This window comes from Thamnophis elegans, chromosome 12 (assembly GCF_009769535.1).
Source record: "Thamnophis elegans isolate rThaEle1 chromosome 12, rThaEle1.pri, whole genome shotgun sequence".
Taxonomy (NCBI): Eukaryota; Metazoa; Chordata; class Lepidosauria; order Squamata; family Colubridae; genus Thamnophis; species Thamnophis elegans.
The window spans coordinates 40,170,452-40,192,539 of record NC_045552.1 but is presented as its reverse complement, the minus strand read 5'-3'; the positions used below and the strand labels follow the sequence as shown (position 1 = coordinate 40,192,539).

The 22,088-nt window shown below is 43.1% G+C and overlaps 1 protein-coding gene across 1 annotated transcript in view; it reads left to right on the top strand.

Annotated features, from left to right (window-relative positions):
* TMEM164 (transmembrane protein 164) overlaps window positions 1-22,088 on the top strand; it is a 46,744-nt gene that overhangs the window by 11,362 nt on the left and 13,294 nt on the right. The window contains exons 3-4 of the mRNA XM_032228309.1: window positions 6,633-6,682; window positions 8,165-8,231. Of these exons, the coding sequence (XP_032084200.1) occupies window positions 6,633-6,682; window positions 8,165-8,231 (117 nt within the window). The remainder of the gene's footprint in view (window positions 1-6,632; window positions 6,683-8,164; window positions 8,232-22,088) is intronic.

Sequence of the window (22,088 nt, the reverse complement as noted above, 5' to 3'; positions counted from 1 at the left end):
CAGCTCCTCATTATTTCCCATCCGCCGTTTGAAATGCAGTTGTGGCGGTGGGTTATTTTGCAAAAAAGGGCAAAGTAAAAATTAATTCACAGGTACTTCGTGCCGTGCAAATGCCAGCCTGAAATAAGTGACACCCAGCCTTCTTTCTCTAACAAAAACCCTAAGCGACAGCTTGTATGTGTTGAGAACATCTGGAGGTGATTTAATGTTATATATAGAAGCATGTTCTACAGGCAGGTTTAAGTTGGGGGATTCTGCAAGCCACAATTAATTGCTTGCAGGAGTGCACATCACAGATGCTGGATTTTAAATTTCTATCCCACAGTGGAAAACAAACTTGGCTGTTAAAAGCCACAAATCTCCCAATCAAGTGACAAAGTTAAATAATTTCCAGTTAAGCAGCTGCTGAGTTCAGTGCTATTGTGAAGGGAGAAGAGATAAGAGTTTTCTACCTTGGCTGACATTGCTGTTTGGGATAGGAGTGGCCCCTGTTCTAAATCAGATTCTCTTTCTAAGAATAACAACAACAACTTGGAACTGCCTATCGTGTTTCCCCTAAAATAAGACAGGGTCTTGTTTTCTTCTGACCCCCGAAATAAGAGCTTGGCCTTATTTTCGGGGAGGTCTTATTATTTTTGAGGTGCAGGAGACGGCGAACATGGTCACCTCATGGCTACTGCCATGTTGCAATATTTTCGGGGGAGGGCTTATTTTAGTGCATGCGCTTAAAAGCCCGATTGGGCTTATTATTCGGGGAGGTCTTATTTTCAGGGAAACAGGTTATATCCATGATGGCGAACATATGGCCCATGTGCCACAGTTGGCATGCAGAGCCCTCTCTGCAGGCACATGAGCCATCACCCCAGCTCAGTTCTCCCGCGCATGTGCACCTGCCTCCCGCCAGCCTGCTGTTTTTTGGGTGTTTGGGTTCCCGACTCTAGGGGGTGGTGCTCATCTCCATTTCAAAGCTCAAGATCCAGCACTGTCTGAAGACATCTCCGTGGTCATGTGGCCGGCATGACTAAATACCAAAGGCGCACGGAACACTGTTCCCTTCCCACCAAAGGTGGTTCCTATTTTTCTACTTGCATTTTTATGTGCTTTCAAACTGCTAGGTTGGCAGAAGCTAGGACAAGGAACGGGAGCTCACTCCGTTATGTGGCGCTAGGGATTCAAACTGCCGAATTCCCGACCTTTCTGATCAACAAGCTCAGCGTCTTAGCCACTGAGCCACCAGGTCCCAAGTAATTTCTAAATCATTTCTCACTTAGCAACATTAATTTTGGGCTCAGTTGTCATCCTACGCTGAGGACTACCTGTACTAAGGGTTCAGTCAGCCAGCCCTGGGAGACTCTTGGCACCCTTCTCTCTAGCAAGATATGGGTGTGTTCTCTGGTCATATCCAAGCAAAGCTGATTGGGGTGTGAAGAGCTACCACACCTGTTGGTTAAATGTAAGTGGCTTATCTTAACTCTTAATCACATCACTGAGATAGGGGAGAAGATAGAACCTTGCAGTCTTCAACTCCAAGCCTTACTCAAGCTTAGCAGGGACTCTTTCCCACTGAACGTGGTTGAACTGAAGGATTGGGTCCTTTTGTGCACTTATGGTGAAGCTCAGGCAGACTTTGCCCTTAGCTGGAAGTGATTCATTTGGTTAAGCGAACAGCACAAACCCATCCACGGTGGCTTGTTATCTGGATTAGGAATCAGCACATGGTGCCAGCCTAGGCAATTAGGTTTGGACGTTTATTTAACTTCTTGCCTGCTGCTCCTTTTGTTAACCAGCTGGAGGCTCTATTTTTTTCTATACAACAACAATTGTATATTTTGCACTGAACTTCTGGGTCTCCTGGAGCTGTGGGGGGATTAGAATCCAAGACTTCCTTCGCCTGGCCCGGCACCTTCTCTGTGGTTTTACCGTAATAGACAGACTGTGTCAAAGTGAGCAGAATTTGTTTTATCTCTCCCCCCCCTCACAAAACAGCCAAGTTCTGTAGCTCTTGTTACTTCCTCAGGTACTCTAACAATTCGGTGTCATAGTGTAAAAGTGCCAGAATTACCCTGAAATGCCTTTAAGGTTCACTTGGCTTGGGCAATTTCTTCTTTCATCCAGCACCGTTTCTCTTCTTAATGTAGTATTATCCATGAGGTCTTTGGGGCTTTCTGAGCTTGGTGATTTTTTCTGCAGATGTTTCATTACCAAAGTGAATAACATCATCAGTGCAAGAAGGGAATGGGGTTGTAGCACTGATGATGTAGCACAGCTCAGAGAGCACCAAGGCCTCCACATTCCTCCTCCTCCTCTTCCTCCCTCCCTCCCTTCCTTCTAGCACAGATGATGTTACCTACCGTATTTTTTCAGACGATAAAACGCACCATGATTTTGAAGAGGTAAATTAAAAAGTTTTTGCACTCTGCAGGCCTCTCAAACCCTCTGCACGCCTGTTTTTTTTCACAAAAAAAAGGCATGCAGAGTTTTGGGAGGCTTGCAGAGTGCTCCTGGGGCCTGGGGGGGCATGCAGAGCAAAAAACGGGCCGTTTTTTTGCCCAAAAAAAGGCCATGCAGACCTTTGGGATGCTTATAGACTGCTCCTGGGGGCTGGGGGTGGGGGGACGAGCAAAAAACAGTCCAGCGGGCCCTCCCCAGGCTCCGGAGGCTTTCCTGAAGCCTGGGGAGGGTGAAAACAACTTCCCCTGGCCCCCCAGAAACGAATCATTTCTGAACTTCCAGTAGGCCTGTTAGGCTCAGTTTTCACCCTCCCAGGCTCCAAAAGGCCGAAAACCAGCTGGCTGGCGCATGCATGCGGGCTGGAGTTGATGGCTTGCATGCCAGAAGATATGGCTCTATGGCATGCATGCCATAGGTTCATCATCCCGGCACTAGACCAAGCTAATCCCCATGGAAGCAAGGGAGGAGTGGGGTGCAATAGGTAAAAAGCTATGGCTTAGCATAATGTGTCAAGCTGATTCATGGCTTATTGTAGATGCTTCAAAGATTGGGTTTACACAACATCATAAGGCTAAATCTAACAAATTGCCTTGTAGCTTGTTTGGATCGCATAATTTCATCTTTCTTGGAGTAGAATCTGAGGATAATTAAAAGAAATGTGACTTTAGAAATAGTCCCTCTTTTGGCCATAATTGCTGGCAGCTGGTAAGACCATATTCATTGCTGACTGTACATTACGGAAGTCATAACTAATTTGAAATGAACTCATAGAAACTAGGAGTTTGACAAAAAGAGTCCAGAGAGGATAATTTTAAATCCTGCCTTCCATTGAGGACCTGTATACTGCACGAACCAAAAAGAAGCTGAGGAATTTTCTGCAGAGCCCTCAAATCCATAGACATAAACTGCTTCAACTCCTCCCTTTGGGATGGTGCTGTAGGGCATTGCATGCCAAAACAATTAGATACACAGACAGCTTTCCCCCTGGTGCCATCACTCTGTTGAACACCCAATTCCCACAGCACTGTCTTGGGCCTAAAAATATTTACTCATGTAGTAGGAGGCCGTATTGCTATTATCCTTGTTATCTTTTCATCTTTGTCAGCTCATTTATCACCTTTTCTCATTTTCTCTTCTTCTATTGGGTATCTTAAGATTTATCACTTCTTGTTTGTACCTTAATATTTATGATTGCATCTCACGATTTATGATCTATACTTATTGCTGTGTTGTTTGTATACTGAGAGTTTATGTACTGAAGACAAATTCCTTGTGTGTCCAATCACACTTGGCCAATAAAGAATCCTGTTCTGTTTTGTTCTATTCTATTCCTATTCCTACTGGTATCCCTTTCCATTCTCATTCCCACTCCCATTTCATCCCATCCCATCCGATTCTATTCTTACTATGGAAAAACAGAGCTGATTGACATTAGAAGACATCCCTTAACATTATGAGCAACTTTCATCAACAAATTTAGTTCCCTCATTGATGTGGATTTTTCTTTGCTGGAAATTTGGATAATCAGTTCCTGGAGATGATCTAGTTCGACATCTCCTTAAATGAGTTATGAAGTTGAGATCCCATAACTACATTTTTGATGACAAATAATTTTGGACAAGTACTCCTGACAAATATTATAAAGAAATAAACTGGGCCATTCTTGGCCGAAATAAATGCATCACCCAATTCCTTTCTGACTATGCCTGTCTATAGCAAGGTTCCCCAAAGTCACCACTATCAACCCCCAAGAAATGCTGGGACTATCCAAGGTCAATATTGTTCTTATTTATAGCACTATTACAGAAAGTCTGTGACTTACAATCATTTGTGTAGAGACAGTTCGAAGTTATAACAGCACTGAAAAGGTGACTTATGAGCATTTTTCACACTTATGACTGTTGCAGCATCCCAGTGGTCACATGATCAAAATTCAGACATTGGGCAACTGGCATGTATTTATGACGGTCGCAGTGTCCTGGTGTCATGTGATCCTTTTTGGTAACCACCTGATACGCAAAGTTAATGGGGAAGTCAGATTCATTTAACAACCACGTTGCTAACCTGCAATGATTCGCTTAACAACTGTGGCTAGAAATGTTGTGAAATGGGGCAAAAATGTACTTAGCTCGATGTCTTGTTTAGCAACAGAGGTTTTAGCATCAGTTGTGGTTCTAAGTTGAGGATGACCTGTTGTTAAAGTCGAATGGGAAATGACGGATCATCTGACGCTTCCTGAACTGGTCGATGAATTTAAGTTAACAGTTTGTGGTCCCTGATCTAGATGGAAAATAACTTTCATCTTTATGCAAAGAAAGTGTTGCTTTTTAAAGTGTGACAAGCGGAACTATTTCTGAGGGCATTCAAGGCATTGCCCTGTCAGCTCCAGCGCACATGCACACGCTGGCCAGCTGATTTTTGGTCTTGGTTTTCGGCTGTTTTTCCACCGTCCAGAGGCTTTAGGAGGCTTCCCTGAAGGTTCTGGAGGACGAAAAACCACCCAATGCACAAACCGGAAGTTTGGGAACGGTCTTCCAGTTTGCGCATTGGGATGTTTTTTTGCCCACTAAAGGGAGAAAAACGGCCCAACGGGCAACCCGGAAGTCCGTTCCCAAACTTCCTGTTTCCGTGTTGTGCTGTTTTTCGCCCTCCCCAAGCTCCTAGAAAGCCACTGGAGGCTGGGGAGGGTGAAAAACCGACCTTCCGGGCCCACCGGGAGTCGGAAAATGGGTATTTCTGGCCTATGGCAGGTGGGGGGGGGGCATTTTTGCCCTTGCCAGGCTCCAAGAGAGCCAAAATACCAGTGGTGTGTGTGTGTCACACGTTCATACGCAGGGGTTCCAGCGTGGGAGGGCATTAAATTATGAGGGTAGGCATGCGAGTACGTGCGATAGCGCACACGCACATTCGTTTGGCACATGAGGTGAAAAAGGTTCGCCATCACTATCCTACGGGATCATTCCCACAAGTGGCCCAGAAGGACTTTTCAAAGACATCATCTTCGCTAGCTGGTGTGCTTCTTGAGTCCATCAGTTGTTTCACCCTGCCTCTGCTTCTTTGCACAACAGAAGGAGCGGTTGAGAATTGGGAGGTGGGGATGGATATTGGATTAGAGCAGTGGTTCCCAAACTTGGCAACTTTAAGACTTGTGGACTTCAACTCCCAGCTAGCTGGAGAATTCTGGGAGTTGAAGTCCACAAGTCTTAAAGTTGCCAAGTTTGGGAACCACTGGATTAGAGCAACAGCACTATTCCTAGTTAGTTAGTTAGTTATGGTAGTTATCGTAGTTGCGGTAAAGGTAAAGGTCCCCCTCGCACATATGTGCTAGTCGTTCCAGACTCTAGGGGGTGGTGCTCATCTCTGTTCCAAAGCTGAAGAGCCAGCGCGGTCCGAAGACGTCTCCCTGGTCATGTGGCCGGCATGACTAAATGCCAAAGGCGCACGAAACACTGTTCCCTTCCCACCAAAGGTGGTTCCTATTTTTCTACTTGCATTTTTTTTACATGCTTTCGAACTACTAGGTTGGTAGAAGCTGGGACATTTAACAGGAGTTCACTCCATTATGTGGCATTAGGGATTCGAACCGCCAAACTGCCGATTTTTCTGATCAACAAGCTCAACATCTTAGCCACTGAGCCACCGTGTCCCTTATGGCAGAACTAGGTTGCACCCAGTTCAGCCGAACTGGTAATGGTGGTTTGGCCTGGGTCGCAGAACTGGCAGTGACCCACGCTCGCCATGCCCCTGAACCGGTTCCCCAGTCTCTTCTGCCGTTGCCGGCATGTTTCTGCGCATGCACAGAACAATTTAAAGTCAACTGCACATACGCAAGCGAACCGGTACCAACCAGTACAGGAACCTACCCTTGTCTTACGGTAGTTAATTAGTTAGTTAGTTAGTTAGTTAGTTCCTCCTGGATGTCAGCAGAGTGGTTCGATTGTGAAATGGGTGGCATATAAATTTTATAAATGAATGAATGAATCAATGTTGTCCTAGGAATATTTGAATAGTAATTATTGCAAGCTTTAAACGTCCGACCGAGCGGTTTAAAAATAAAATACAAGTCATTTCTTTCATGTGTGCTCCCTCTCTCTGTCTTTCTGATTTATGTAAAGATGCAAATAAATTAAATAGAATGATTGATGCTAACTCCCTTTTGTTTTTGTTTTTTTAAATGTCAGATTTTTCTACTGGCTTGTCCACCTTGCCATTTCGCCATGATTCTATTCAGGTAAGTGAGTTACCCCCAATACAGTACTTCGTTTAAATGATGACCATTTCTGTGGCTTGGTGGCCTATACTTTATGTTGAAGTACATTGACCATCTGTAATTTGTATCCGTGTGGCTGAATGTCTGTGGAAGTTCTCAGCCATCCTGGTCATGGTTGTCCCCAAAGGGTTATTTTTTTTTCTTCGAAAGCGACTGGATTTTCTTTGTTTTCCTTGAAGACTTTTGCTTCTCACCCAAGAACTTTGAGTCAGAACTGAAGAAGCTCCTTGATGAGAAGCAAAACATTTTCAAAGAAAAATGAAGGAAGTCCAGTTGCCTTCTGATTGGATTCCTATCCAGCCTTTCTACCTTCATGCTTTGCATGTGGATCTGTTTTTTTTTAAATTCCCCCCTAATAAGGATTGTCCCCTTCTGTTTTATTAACAATTGCAATTGGGTTACACCTTTTGGAAATGTTTCGGATGGCAGCAGAGCCCCAAAGGATGTCTCATGTTATGGATCCTCCATTTGGGTTGCTCTGGTGGATGTACACAACAGGAATTCCCTTGGTTGGCTTTCTGGTATGCAAACTGATGGCAGAGAGAAATCTAAATAATTCATCTGCCAGGGCAAGAAGATCTTTTTATATATAGAATCATAGAGTCATGGGGTGCGGTGGCTCAGTGGCTAAAACACTGAGCTTGTCGATCAGAAAGGTCGGCAGTTTGGCAGTTTGAATCCCATTACTTGTCCCAGCTTCTGCCAAACTAGCAGTTCGAAAGCACCTAAAATTGCAAGTAATGAAAATAGGAACCACTTTTGGTGGGACGGTAACAGCATTACGTGTGCCTTTGGTGTTTAGTCATGCTGGCCACATGACCATGGAGGTGTCTTCAGACAGCGCTGGCTCTTCGGCTTTGAAATGGAGCTGTGTGGCACAACTTATCATGACTTTGCTTTAGTCATTGAAGAAGCAAACGATTGGACTGAACCAAGAAAACTGGCAGGAATAAATAATAAATAAATAAATACATAATAATAGAGTGAATTGAAATACTATTGAAATTGAAATACTATTTAAGGCACCAGACTACAAACCGGGAGATTGTGAGTTCTAGATCCCATCTTAGTCACAAAACCAGCCGGGTGATTTCTTTTACAACCCGCTGCAATTGTTGTGCATTGCTTGCAAAATACCCCCTTATGCCGAGGTGAGGTGGCGCAGTGGTTAGGGTGCAGTACTGCAGGCCACTTCAGCTGACTGTTATCTGCAGTTCGGCGGTTCAAATCTCACCGGCTCAAGGTTGACTCAGCCTTCCATCCTTCCGAGGTGGGTAAAATGAGGACCCGGATTGTTGTTGGGGGCGATATGCTGACTCTGTAAACCGCTTAGAGAGGGCTGAAAGCCCTATGAAGCGGTATATAAGTCTAACTGCTATTGCTATTGCTATTATGCTGCAAAGGTGACATTTCTTTTTTTTCCATTTTTTTTTATTTTGGTAGGTTACAAATGCACATGCTGAATGGGGCCCTTCTTGCTCTCCTGTTTCCTGTGGTTAACACCCGCCTGGTGAGTTAATCTCAGCTTGCTACTGGAAAGGAATGGAGTTCACGCCTCTTATAAAACCAGGGGTGATGGGTTTAATTTTGATGAAGTGATTCCTTGCCTAAGTGGTGAGATTCAAATTTTTTTACTACTGGTTCTGTGGGTGTGGCTTGGTGGGCATGGCTTTGTGGGTGTGACAGGGCAAGGATACTGCAAAATCCCCATTTTCTCCCCACTCCTGGGGGAAGGTTACTGCAAAATCCCCATTTCCTCCCCACCCCACTAACCTGCTTTCCAGCTTCATTCTGCTGTTCAGGGCAACAAAAGAAGATCAGCTGGGAGGCAGCAGGGGCGGGGCCAGCCTATTTCCCAGTTTTCCGAACTACTCAAAATTTCCACTACCGGTTCTCCACAACCTGTCAGAACTGGCTGAAAACCACCTCTGCCTTGTATGTGACCCAGCAGTGCGTCTCCACCAAACCTTGCTTTCTTTCTTTCCTTTTATGAGTCCAGGTAAAAGTTCCTATCCAGCAAAAAAAGTTGTACACGTATGACAATTACACGAATTGGCAGCCCACATTATCACAGGATCTTTGACCGTACAGAGCACTAAAGAGAGTGCAAATAGCTCCCTTTTTCCAGTAAAGTCTTTTCTGTATGCATCAAATACTGGCTTATGTTTTCAGGGCTCTCTGAGGTGTTTTAGATAAGTTTTTTTTTTAAAAATATTATTATTTGCCATTTATTTTTGAATGCACAGCTTGGTGTACTTTTTTCTTTCTTTTTGCTAATGTGGGAGGTTGTTTTTTTAATTGGCTTTTGGTGCTTGATCTTTTGTGTGAAGTAATAAAACAATTGCAAGATTGTTCTCACAAAACTCTTTACAAAGTCTTTCTCTGAAAGTCCTGGTTGTAGGAGAAAGAGGGCCAGAACCTGGGGGTGGAGTTAAAAGAGGACTCCTCCTAGAATCCTTACATAATCACAAGCAAACTAAGTCCACTCCCCTCTTTGGTCTCTATTAGCTCCTATTTAATTTCTAGCAAGTACCAAATTTTACTTGAGAATATTCCTGTGCATAGGCTATTTATGTTCTGACCTAGTCTTCCCCCAAAAGCACGAGGCAGAGTCCTGATCCCGACAAAACCCCTTTTTTTAAACAAATGTGAATTCCTCTCATTCACATTCAGCAAAGGCCTGGCAAACAGTCTTTCAAAAAAATATTTATGATTATATACCGTATCTATCTTGGAAATCTGCCATGTAAATATTTTCCAAATGAGGTGCTGTGCAAGGAAAGACTGGGCACAGAGTCTCTGAGATTCACAGACAGATCTTCACACTCCTGATACGAATCTAACGAACGGATGGACAAATTGTTTCCTGCAAAAGCCCACTCCCCTTTTGCTCCTCTTTTATTTCCTATGGGAGGGGCCAATCACCTTCCACCTGTGACTTTACTCCCAAGTCGACCCTGATTTCTGAATTGTTCTTCTCTTCTGGCAGCTCTGCGCAGGCTCTAGCTGTTCCTTTGCCTCACTACTGACTAGCTCTGTAGGCACCTGATCACTCCCAGATGGCCTCGGCCCTGTCTCTGCCTCTGATGCAGAGCCCTCGTCCGAGCCTCCCCAGACTCCAGGAGTGGCCCATGTTCCTCCCCAACTTCCTCACTGTCCAACTCTGCTGCCAGCTCTGCTTACCAATAAATTAGTTTAATTGGAACCATGTGTGGACTTAATCTTTCACACCAACATTGAGTCCAGGGCTTGTGTATTTGTGCACAATTTGTGCTTATTGTTTCAGCCTGTAGAATTTGGTGAAATTAAAGTGGGACTTATTATTTAAAATGGGTGAGGATTCATGAATCATAGCTTCAGTTTTTACACAACCCCTACACACAACCCTCCTGTAAATACACATTGTGGGTTTCAGCCTTCCTCCTGTTTTGTCTGTTTTTTCCTTGTTTTTGCATTTAGTTAATTAAAAAAAACACAACCCCTCCCAATGTTTGAAGGTAATTTAGCTTGATGGGGGAAACATTTTTTTGAAAAACAGGATGATAATTAGAAGGTTTCTGCTGGATCAGTGTTTTCTATCCACTTTTAAGCATTCAGACTTTAAAAAGAAGCCTCTGAAGCGTATTTAGGAAAAGATTGCTGTTTGGTCCATCATTAAGAGCTGAACTACTTTTCGAAACTTAAGGTTTTGGGAGAAAATTTCAGTCGGATCCCTTACAGTGAGAAATCTAATTTATCTTCTGATCCTTAAGTTGCTAGAAAAGAATCAGAATTCCTCTTTACATCGAAATCAATGTTTGTGAATTTTGGGTACTCTGAATTTAGTTGTTTTCTTGCAGACATTTCATTACCCAACTAGGTAACATAACCAGTGTCAGCTGAAGATCTTACCTAGTTAAGTAATGAAATACATGCAAGAAAACAACCAAGCTCAGATAGTACAAAACACTCCATAGTTCAACCCTGAGCTACAGAGATTTTCTTCTATTAAAATGAATTTTAGGGTTTTTTTTTGTTTTTTTTCGTTCAAGGTTTTTTATTTTTTTAATACAAATTATACATATTATAGGAACAAAGAATTGTCTGGGTCTTTTCTTTTACATCCTCTCATTTACATAGTCCTTTTTACATCATAGTTTCATTTTCACTTTCAGCCAAATTATTCTCTTCCATTATTTTTCATCTCTATAGTTATTTTTTCTTACTTCATAAACAATATCTTCAATTGCCCCTTCAAAGTTACACCAAATTTGGTATATTTTCCTATAAACAGCATACATCCTCTAATTCAATTTAAATGTAGAGAGCATTTCTTTTCTACAATTAACAATATACTATCATTTCTATGTTAATTAGTTACATCACAATAACAATCTTACTACTATTCTCTTTAGTCTACTAATGTAATTCTTTTTCCCTTTCTTCCTCTTTGAGCCATTTTCTGTTGGGCGCTCAAAAATTCCAGTTTTAATTTTTTTCCTTCTTCTCCCTCTTTCCCCTAACTTCTTTTTCCTATTTTGGAGATTTTGGTGAAATCTATTTTGTTAAATTGGGTGAGGGTTTGATGAATGTAGCATGGCCTAGGAAGAGTGTTAGACACTTAGTGGGTTGGATTAGGCCTGGATTGAATGTTTATTTTACACTGATATCCTGCTTAATGATATTGATTGTAAAGATGCATAATGGAATTTTGCTGACTGCAGTTATTAAATCATTCATCCTCACTTGGTAGAAGCACATGTAGTCTTAACAACATGCCCTCTTAAAAATCAGCAGCTAGATGCCTTAAATCAGATAAGGAATTAGATTTCTTACCAGATTACTTTGGATTCTGCAGAGTCCACAAGCATTCTCTGTGCAGGGCTGGAGAGAAAAATAAATAAATCAGTACCGCAAAGTACTTGGCTGTGTTTGATTCAGTCATGGTTTGTTAAAGAAGCCTCAATTAGCCAGGTTCTTCCCTTGAGTGGATCCAGAAATCAAGGCTTTGAATCATAATTAGTTGAGCAGGCACAGTGTGCCAAGTTGAAAATCATAAAGTCATGAGTAAGGATAGTGTGTGAGCATGTGGCATTCTGTTTATCCATACCTGTTGCGGCTTTCTATAATTGAAGCTGTATTGTTTCTTTATTGAGCAGCAGTGTTTAAAAAGCACACCACAATTGCATTCTTGATGAGCAAATATGCAACTATTTGTTTACAAATTCAAACTAACAAGTTAGCCTCCCCAAAGATTGTATGAATCCTACAGTCCCCTGGGCAACAGCATAGAGTCGGCTAATTCTTCCGCAACAGCAGCCAGAAAAATCTTTCTGATCTCCTGGCTTAAAACACTACATTATGAGAAGACCTAATAGCTGTAACCCCCGGCTGGCTGACTTTAACTTGTAACTCATTCTAATGCTTCTCCCTTAAACTGCTGGCTCTGATTTTAGGCATAGTCAAACTTTATTATGGGTCATTGAACCTAACTCTCTCCATTCATTGCCCCATCCACTGACCCAATGGACAATGCAGAGAAGATTAGCCTGGCTTTGATTTTAGAGAACGGGATGCTTCCCTTCTGCCTTAATTGTTTTGAGAGGTGATGAGCATTATTGTGTCCAAAATAGTTGAGGTGCATTGATTAAAATGGGGAGTTTCCTGCTTCGTTGCAGAGCAGTGCAGTGCAACCAATTTGGTTTATTATCACAATAATTAAAGTGGTGTGACAATCAGGCCATGGATGTAAGAATGCCTATTCAAAACAAATTGTGCTATTGTTGTCACCTGTTGGTGCTTATCACTGTGTCGATCTGATTTATCTCTGGTCCCACCAGAGTGATCCTATGGTTGTTGTGTCTCAGTCAGCTTTTTTTTGCTTTTTTACTCAAGCCTTCAAACACAGTAGTAACAGAATAACAGAGTTGGAAGGGACCTTAAAGATAAAGATAAAGGTTCCTCTCACACAAATGTGCTAGTCATTCCCAACTTTAGGGGGCAGTGCTCATCCGTTTCAAAGCCGAAGAGTCAGCGCTGTCCGAAGACGTCTCCGTGGTCATGTGGCCGGAATGACTAAATGCCAAAGACTCACGGAACGCTGTTACCTTCCCACCAAAGGTGGTTCTTATTTTTCTACTTGCATTTTTACATGCTTACAAACTGCTAGGTTGGCAGAAGCTGGGACAAGTAACGGGAGCTCACTATGTTATGTGGTTCTAGGGATTTGAACCACCGAACTCCCGACCTTTCTGATTGACAAGCTCAGGGTCTTAGCCACTGAGCCATCTTAGAGGTCTTCTAATTCAACTCCCTGGTCAAGCAAGAGACATTTCAGACAGCTTTCCAGTCTCTTCTTAAAAACCTCCAGTGATGGAGCATCCACAGCTTCTGAAGCCCAGTTGTTCCACTGACAGATTGTTCTAATTGTCATTAGACTTTAACAATGGTGTGGAACGGACAAAATCCAGGAGTTGTATGGCTAAGTGGTGTGGCCTCATGATGTCACACTTTATGACCGTATCGCTTAACAAGGGAAATTCTGGTCCCAATTACCGTCATTAAGTGACAACAACCTGTTTTGGGATGACTGCCTCCCAGAGTATGCCTCACCTGGGATGCTCCATCTGGAAAGGATTTCTGATTTCTCTGCTTTGGAATCTGCTTGGACGATATTCTGCCTTTGCACCAGTGGTGAAATTCATTTTTTTTACTACCGGTTCTGTGGGCGTGGCTTGGTGGGCATGGCAGGGGAAGGATACTGCAACATCCCCATTCCCTCCCCACTCCAGGGAAAGGATACTGTAAAATCCCCATTCCCTCCCCACTCCAGGGAAAGGATACTGTAAAATCCCCATTCCCACCCCACTCCAGGGAAAGGATACTGTAAAATGCCCATTCCCTCCCCACTCTGGGGCCAGCCAGAGGTGGTATTTGCCGGTTCTCCGAACTACTCAAAATTTCTGCTACTGGTTCTCCAGAACTTGTCAGAACCTGCTGAATTTCACCCCTGCTTTATACCAAACACAGGAAGAAACACGTTCCAGAGCCAAGAACATGGCATGTTGTGGTCCTGCCTTGCCAAGATTCGCCTGGATAATTTAGCTGCTTAATCTCCCCAAATCTCCTCAAATAAAGTACAAGCTGGATCAGCCCCGGTGCCTTTCTTCCTAATCCCACTTTTCCTGTGGAATGGCTTTAATTAGAGCCAAATCCTCTCTGGTAATGGAAGCCAGCATTTTACACGCTTAAGAAAGTCCGTTCAGAAACTTCCTGCATGGACAAGAGGAGACCTGTTTGTATAACCAGTTGGGTTTAATAGAGGTAAAGGTTCCCATTGCAAATACAGTATGTGCTAGTTGTTCTTGACTCTAGGGGGCGGTGCTCATCTCTGTTTCAAAGCCAAAGAGCCAGCGCTGTCCGAAGACTTCTCTGTGGTCATGTGGCCGACATGACTAAATGCCAAAGGCACACGGAACACTGTTACCTTCCCACCAAAGATGGATCCTATTTTTCTATTTGCATTTTTAGGTGCTTTCGAATTGCTAGGCTGGCAGAAGCTGAGACATGTAACGGGAGCTCACTCTGTTATGCGGTGCTAGGGATTCAAACCACCGAACTGCCCAACTTTCTGATTGACAAGCTCAGCGTCTTAGCCACTGCATCCCAGTAATTTCTAAATCATCTCTCACTTAGCAACATTAATTTTGGGCTCAATTGTCATTGTACGTTGAGGACTACCTGCACTAAGGGTTCAGTCAGCCAGCCCTTGGAGACTCTTGGCACCCTTCTCTCTAGCAAGATATGGGTGTGTTCTCTGGTCATATCCAAGCAAAGCTGATTGGGGTGTGAAGAGCTACCACACCTGTTGATTAAATGTAAGTGGCTTATTTTAACTCTTAATCACATCACTGAGATAGGGGAGAAGATAGAACCTTGCAGTCTTCAACTCCAAGCCTTACTCAAGCTTAGCAGGGACTCTTTCCCACTGAACGTGGTTGAAATGACTTCTGATTCACTCCGTTACGCAGTGCTAGGGATTCGAACTGCCGAACTTTTTGATCGACAAGCTCAGCACCTTAGCCACTGAGCCACCACGTCCCTTTTAATACAGGTAGTCCTCGACTTAAAACAGTTCGTTTGATGATCGTTCAAAGTTACAACAGCACCGAAAAATGTGACTTATGACCATTTTTCACAGTTACGACCTTTGCAGCATCCCCATTGTCTGCCTCCTAGTTATGACCATTGCAGTGACAACAAGGTCATGTGATTGCGTTTGTGATCTTTTGACAAACAAAATCCATGGGGAAGCCAGGTTCACTTAACAACCAGTTTACTAACTTACCAACTACAGCGATTCACTTAACAGCTGTGGCAAGAAAGGTCGTAAAATGGGGCCAAACCCACTTAACAACTCTCTCACTTGACCACAGCAATTTTGGGTGCGATTGTGGTCATGAGTGGAGGACTACCTGCGTAATTTTATTTTGGCTGTTTCTATTTTAAAAGCTTGCCGAGGCTTCAACAGAAGGAGATGCACAAAGTGTTCCTCGAATGAAATATTAGCAACATTTGGCTTCTACAGTCTGACCTTCGACATTTCCATTTCCACCTACAGCAAATTCTCTTGGCTCTTGGAAATCTGAGCCTGCCTAGCAGATTAGAAGGGACACTTGATCAGTTTTCCTTTCTCCTTTTTTCAATTGTTTCATTTGTCATCCTCGTTGTTTCTACCACCCTCTTCTGATGTAGCCATTTGTATAGATAAATCTTCTTCCCCGCTCCACACAAAGGTGTACTTGTGAGCAAATTGTTGTAAGGTAAAAGGTGAAGAGTTTCCCTCGCACATATGTGCTAGTCGTTCCCGACTCTAGGGGGCGGTGCTCATCTCTGTTTCAAAGCCGAAGAGCCAGCACTGTCCGAAGATGTCTCTGTGGTCATGTGGCTGGCATGACTAAAGTCGGAGCACTGTTACCTTCCCACCAAAGGTGGTCCCTATTTTTCTATTAGCATTTTTACACGCTTTCGAACTGCTAGGTTGGCAGAAGCTGGGACAAGGAACGGGAGCTCACTCTGTTACGTGGTGCTAGGGATTTGAACGGCTGAACTGCCAACCTTTCTGATCGACAAACTCAGCGTCTCAGCCACTGAGCCACCGCATCCCTTTTCATTACAGGGCCTAGTATCAATGATTAAAGCCAGCACTGGATTTTGAATGAACAGATACAAATTTTTGGCAGAAGCACAATAGTATTCATGAAACTCTGTCCTTGAGAATCTCCAATTTGGATTACCATATTTTTCAGAGTATAAGACGCTCCGAAATATAAGACACACCTAGCTTTTGGGGAGGAAAACATGGGGAAAAATATCTGCTTTTGCCTCCCAGCAATTTCCCTCCTTGCAACAAACAGGAAACAGTACAGACAATACACACTTGTAGTGTTACATTTCAGACTATACTTGTACAGATGCTGTTAAAATTTATGTGCTTTCTGGAAGTATAGTTATTCTCTGCTATTAAAAAGGAGATACAATAGCACTGGGCCTCTTCAGATCAAGCAGCTTCTTCATTTTGTTAAGCTGTCTAAAACAATAATAAAACAGTCTTTAAAAAATAAGTCTAATAATTTGATCATTCTATAGGTATTTGTAGTTATTGACTTACCTCCTTGCAGCAAACAGCCTGATTAGCACAAGAAAAAAAAATCTGCCTCTGCCTCCCAGCAATTTGCCACTTGGAGCAAACAGCAAGTTTCACTTTCAATTTCTCCCGATCATCAGCTGTTTCAGGCTACAGGGATTACTATAGCCTATTGCAGCCTCGCAAGCCCCCCCCCCCCCCGTTTGCTGCAAGAAAGACCAAAGGGTTGGGACTGGTGGGTGGGTGGGGCTACATTCAGTGTATAAGACACATCCAAATTTTCACCTTTTTAGGGGGGTGCGTCTTATACTCTGAAAAATATGGTAGTTCTACAACTGAATACTTGCTGAGGGTGGAGGAGTGTTGCTTGGTAACTGGAGAAGACTTATTGGAAGGTGACCAACAACTGGCTGGATTTCCACCAAACCTCAAACTACAATTTAACAAATTGAAATAGTTGGGGTCTCCAACATGTGAAGCCCAATCACAACTTTTGCTTTTTTCAGTCTCCCACATTTCAAAGAATCTTAAGACTGGAAGGAACTTCTCAGGTCTTCTAGTCCAACTCCCTGCTCAAGTCAGGAAACTTATTGCATCCCAGACAAATGACTGTCCAAACTTTTCCTGAAGGCCTCCAGCGATGGAGAACCCGCAACTCCGGGAGACAAGCTATTCTGTCGACTAATTGGTCTTGATTAATTGATTAATTTGGTGATGAGATGCTATGAGGAAACTGGGCATGCCTAGTCCAGTGAAAAAAAGAACTAAGGGTGACATGATAGCAGTGTTTCAATATTTGAGGAGCTGTCACAAAGAAGACTGGGTCAATCTATTTTTTCCAAAGCACTTGAAGACAAAATAAGAAGCAACAGATGGAAACTGAACAAAGAGAGAAACAACCTAGAACTAAGGAGAAATTTCCTTGCAGTGAGTACAATTAACAGTTGCCTTCAGAAGTTGTGTATGCTCCAACACTGGAGGCTTTTAACAAGAGCCTGGACAGCCATTTGTCTTCTGCTTGAGCAAGGGAGTGGTGGTCTTCTGCTTGAGCAAGGGGGGTGGATTGGAAGATCTCCCAGGTCCCTTCCAACTCTATTATTCTATACTAGCTGGATACCTGTGCTCCACTACAAAACTCTGTGATTGGGCTTGATAAATTGACACAGAGCTTGAAAATTAATGAGTAGTTACGATTGGCCTCTCCTCTCCCCTTCTCTCCCTCAGTCTAACTCCTTAACATCAGAGTGTTTTTCAGGTGGGGAAGGAGAGTAAAATGTCTAGACTTCCAACCTGCAGGCCAGATGAGTCACCCGCTGGCCACACCCATGCCCAACTGGCATTTGGAAAAGAATTCTTTTCAGGTGGGGAGGGGGAGTAGAACTCCTTAGCATCAGAGTGTGTTAATAATATAAGAAATACTAATGATCTGATGGTCATTCTGAAAAATCCTTTCAGCCAGGAGGAACATACCTGTCATTTTTCAAATTTTGTAGGCTTTACGGTTCTGGAGATTTCGTGATGATGCATGAGTAGTATTTCACTTTTATATATATATAGATTCTATAGCTTATCCTGCATCTCTAGAGGACAGGGAGAACTTCCAATGTGTTACGGGGACAACAAATATCGGAGAAATTGATCATCCAACATGTTACTTAAATGCTACCATGTTTCCCAGAAAATAAGACAGAGTCTTATTTTCTTTTGACCCCCAAAATAAGTGCTTGGCCTTGCAGGAGGCGGTGAGAGTGGTCACCTCTTGGCTGCTGCTGTGTTGCAATATTTTCAGGGAGGACTTATTTTCAGGGGAGGGCTTATTTAGCGCATGCGCTCAAGCCTGATTGGGCTTATTCTCTGGGGAGGTCTTATTTTTGAGGAAACAGGGTAGCTAAGGATCAAGTTAGCTGAGCTGCCGATAGCGTGCAAGCTTGTGTTCAGAATTTCTCTGAACTGCCCCACCTTGGTACGTACAGGAAAATGTTGACATCATTTTCCTGCTAAGAAGGGTCAACATTGTGAAATTATAGTTCTTGGGCCAACGATCGGCAGCTGTCATTTCCACTCCTTTTAGTTTGACACAAACTGGGATTCCTGGGTGGCTATGGAGAGCTGATAAAATACAGAAATTATTTGTGTTGTTTTGTATAATCCCCCGAATATATATAGAAGTACAGGACAGTCCTTTCTTTCAGCCAAGAATTCAGAATTGCATAATACTGCATTGGAGGAAATCAGTTTGTTCAGCAATCACAACAATTCTTATGGGTTTGTGGCAACTTTTAAGATGTGTGGACTTCAACTCCCAGAAAGCATGGCTGGCTGGGGAATTCTGGAAGTTGAAGTCCACACATCTTAAAGTTGCCAAGCGTGAAAAACACTTGATTTAAACTTTTAGGAAGGCAAAGCAGTGATCCGTGTTGGGTTTCTCCAGCAACCTGTCCTTTGTTTGTATATTTTCTTGCTTACTTATTTGCTAACTTTCTCTCCTGTCTTTCATTCACTCTCTCCAGGTGGATTACATATCTCTCTGTGCAATTTTCCCATAGCAACAACTCTGGCAGGTCACGTTAGGCTGAGGTCGGTAGGTGGGGACTGGTCTAAAGTCACATAACAAGTTTCCGCAGTTAAAGATAGAGCTGGGCCTGAGTCCCACACAGATCCCCATGCCAAGATTCTCTAATACGGGGCTGAATGGACTCAAGATAAATACCGTATAAGACACACCTAAATTTTCACCCTCTTTTAGGAGGGAAAAGGTGCATCTTATACTCCGAAAAATACTGTACTCTTTGATACTTCCCTTCTTCTTTTTTAAAGCTTGCACCGTTCATGGACTGATTTATTTCATTTCATTTTGCTGGCAGCTCATGTTTTGGCAATAACTTTGGACGGCATACGAAGATTAAAAGCACCAGAGGAAAAAAAGTCAACAGTCCAAATAATTAATGTCCAGGGTTGCAGAAGTTTTTCTGTTTTTTTAAAAAAGGAACAATAAAAAACAGTTTAAGTGGCAGTTTGCTCAACCTCAAATGTATAGGGGAAAAGCCAGTTATTCAAAGCCCCCTGAAACCTTAAAAACCATCTCAGTGTCTCTGGAGCAAACCAGTGTAGAGATAATCTTAATTAATGGTGCAAGGAACTCCATTGGGGAAAAGGAAGGACTATGATAAGAAAATGGTGCATGGATGGATATTTTAACGCACTGTGTTTTAGAAGTGGTATTCATCCGGTTCTAACCGGTTCTAATGAACCAGTAGCGGAAATGTTGAGTAGTTTGGAGAATTGGCAAATACCACCTCTAACTGGCCCCACCCCCAATCAATTTGCTGCCCCCCCGAGTCCCAGCCCCGGCTGGGTCTTCTTTTGTTGCCCTGCACAGGAGAGCGGAGCTGGAAAGCAGGTGGAGTGGAAATGGAGATTTTGCAGTATCCTTCCCCTGCCACAACTACCAAACCACACCTACTAAGCCATGCCCACAGAACCAGTAGTAATTTTTTTTGAATCCCACCACTGCTGTGTTGGTATACATTTGATATTTTTAAATGTCAAAGCTTCCAGCTTCTAAAAGCTTATTCCAAAAGAGTCAACATACACCATACTGTATATTCTTTTGGGTTGTAGTAAAATAGTAGTTGTGGCCCGCCAGCAGCTAGTGGAACTGGCAGCAGATTCAGACAGTTAGGAGGTTGAGGAGGAACATAGGCCAGTCCTGGAGTCTGGGGAAGGCTCAGATGAGGGCTCTGTGTTGGAGGCAGAGAGGGGGCCAGAGCCGTATGCCAGTTATCAGCTGCCTTCAGAGTCAGACATCAGTGAGGCAGACGAACAGCTGGAGCCTGTTCCCAGTGTGCGCATGCGCAGAGTTGCCAGATGAAGGAAACAGCTAAAGAATGGGTCGACTTGGGAGTAAGGCCACAGATGGATGAAGAATGGCCCTCCCAGAGGAAATAAAAGAGGAACGAAAGGGGAGTGGAGTTTGCAGGAGATAATTAGTTTGCTTAATTGGTTTGTGACTCTCTAAGACTCCTTGCCAAGTTCTCCAGATATCGGCCTGTCAGCTCTCCAAGCCAGATAAGGTCTGTGACTGTAAATCCTCCCTTAAAAGACTTTGATGGATGTGAATGAGCAGAATTCACAGTAAATTAATAAAAGGTTTTTGGTTTTTTTTGCTGGGACAAGGAGTTTGCTTCATGCTGTTGGGAAACTTCGGTCAGAATAATTGTTGAGTTGTTACATCCAATCTAATGCTCCTAATTCAGTTGTGGTGAAGCTTGGTTATGTCACAATGTTTGTGGTGCCAATATCTGATCCAGGTAATAACTCTTTGGTTAAAAGTGTTGTAATAAGTTGAGTCTGTTGATGGTGTCATCTTTCATTTTGTTTGATCTCAACTGGGGTTGTTGCTTCACTTGCTAATGACCTGATTTATGAAGGGTGTTGGCAGTTCTTAATTTTGGTCTACCAAGGAATGTGGTAGCTGTAATACAAATCCTCTGTTAACGATCAGTTATTAATGACTTTGTGAAATTATGACAATCTTAAAAAAAGCTACTTACAACACGTCCTCAAAGTTGCAACTGGCGAACCACGTTCAGTGTTCTTAGCAACCCCTTGCATTTGTGACTCTGGGTACGTGATTCTGATTTGTGACTTTTATACCATGTTTGCACCCATTGGAAATGCTGGATTTGCTTAATGGCCACTGGTTCACTTAGTGACCAGTGCTTAACAACCATTGTAAAACCGAACGTAAAATCAAGTCAGATCACATGGGGGGGGGGGCTTCTTAATGATTGCAATGAATTAGGACCAACATTCTGGGCTCAATTTTGGTTATAAGTTTAGGACTACCTATACTACCTTGACTACAATTAAGCTCCAAAATTCCATTGCTCGGCAAGACAGTTATTCAGTGAATGTTGTCCCACTTAATGATCTTTTTGCCACAGTTATTAAATGAAGCACTGCAGTTGTTAGGTGAATCCGGCTTTCCCAATAACTTTTGCTTGTCAGAAGGTCACAAAAGGGGGTCATATGACCCTGGGATGCTGCAACCGTCACAAACATGGGACCAGTTGCCAAATATTTGGGTTTGGGTCACGTGACCATGGGGATACTGCAACAGGCATAAGTGTGAGGACCAGGCATAACTAACTTTTTTCAGTGCTGTTGTAACTCTGAACAATCACAAAATGAATGGCTGTAAGTCAAGGGCTGGGGGATGCAGTGGCTCAGTGCCTAAGATGCTGAGCTTGTCGATCAGAAAGGTCAACAGTTCGGCGGTTCGAATCCCTAGTGCCACATAATGGAGTGAGCTCCTGTTACTTGTCCCATCTTCTGCCAACCTAGCAGTCCAAAATCACGTAAAAAATGCAAATAGAAAAAATAGGAACCACCTTTGGTGGGAAGGTAACAGCGTTCCGTGCGCCTTCGGCATTGAGTCATGCCGGCCACATGACCACGGAGACGTCTTCGGACAGCGCTGGCTCTTCGGCTTTGAAACGGAGATGAACACCGCCCCCTACAGTCGGGAATGACTAGCACATATGTGCGAGGGGAACCTTTATCTTTAAGTCCAGGGTTACTTGTAGTTAATGTCTAAGATAAAACATTTTCATACCAAAGAATGTTATTTGAAGTCTGGGTGACGTTACAGTGAATTTGTTTGCGGAAATGTTCTCTGTTGAGCAACTGACAAAAACATTTATGACAGCAGAGACAACCGGATGAAAATGAATAGTTCTG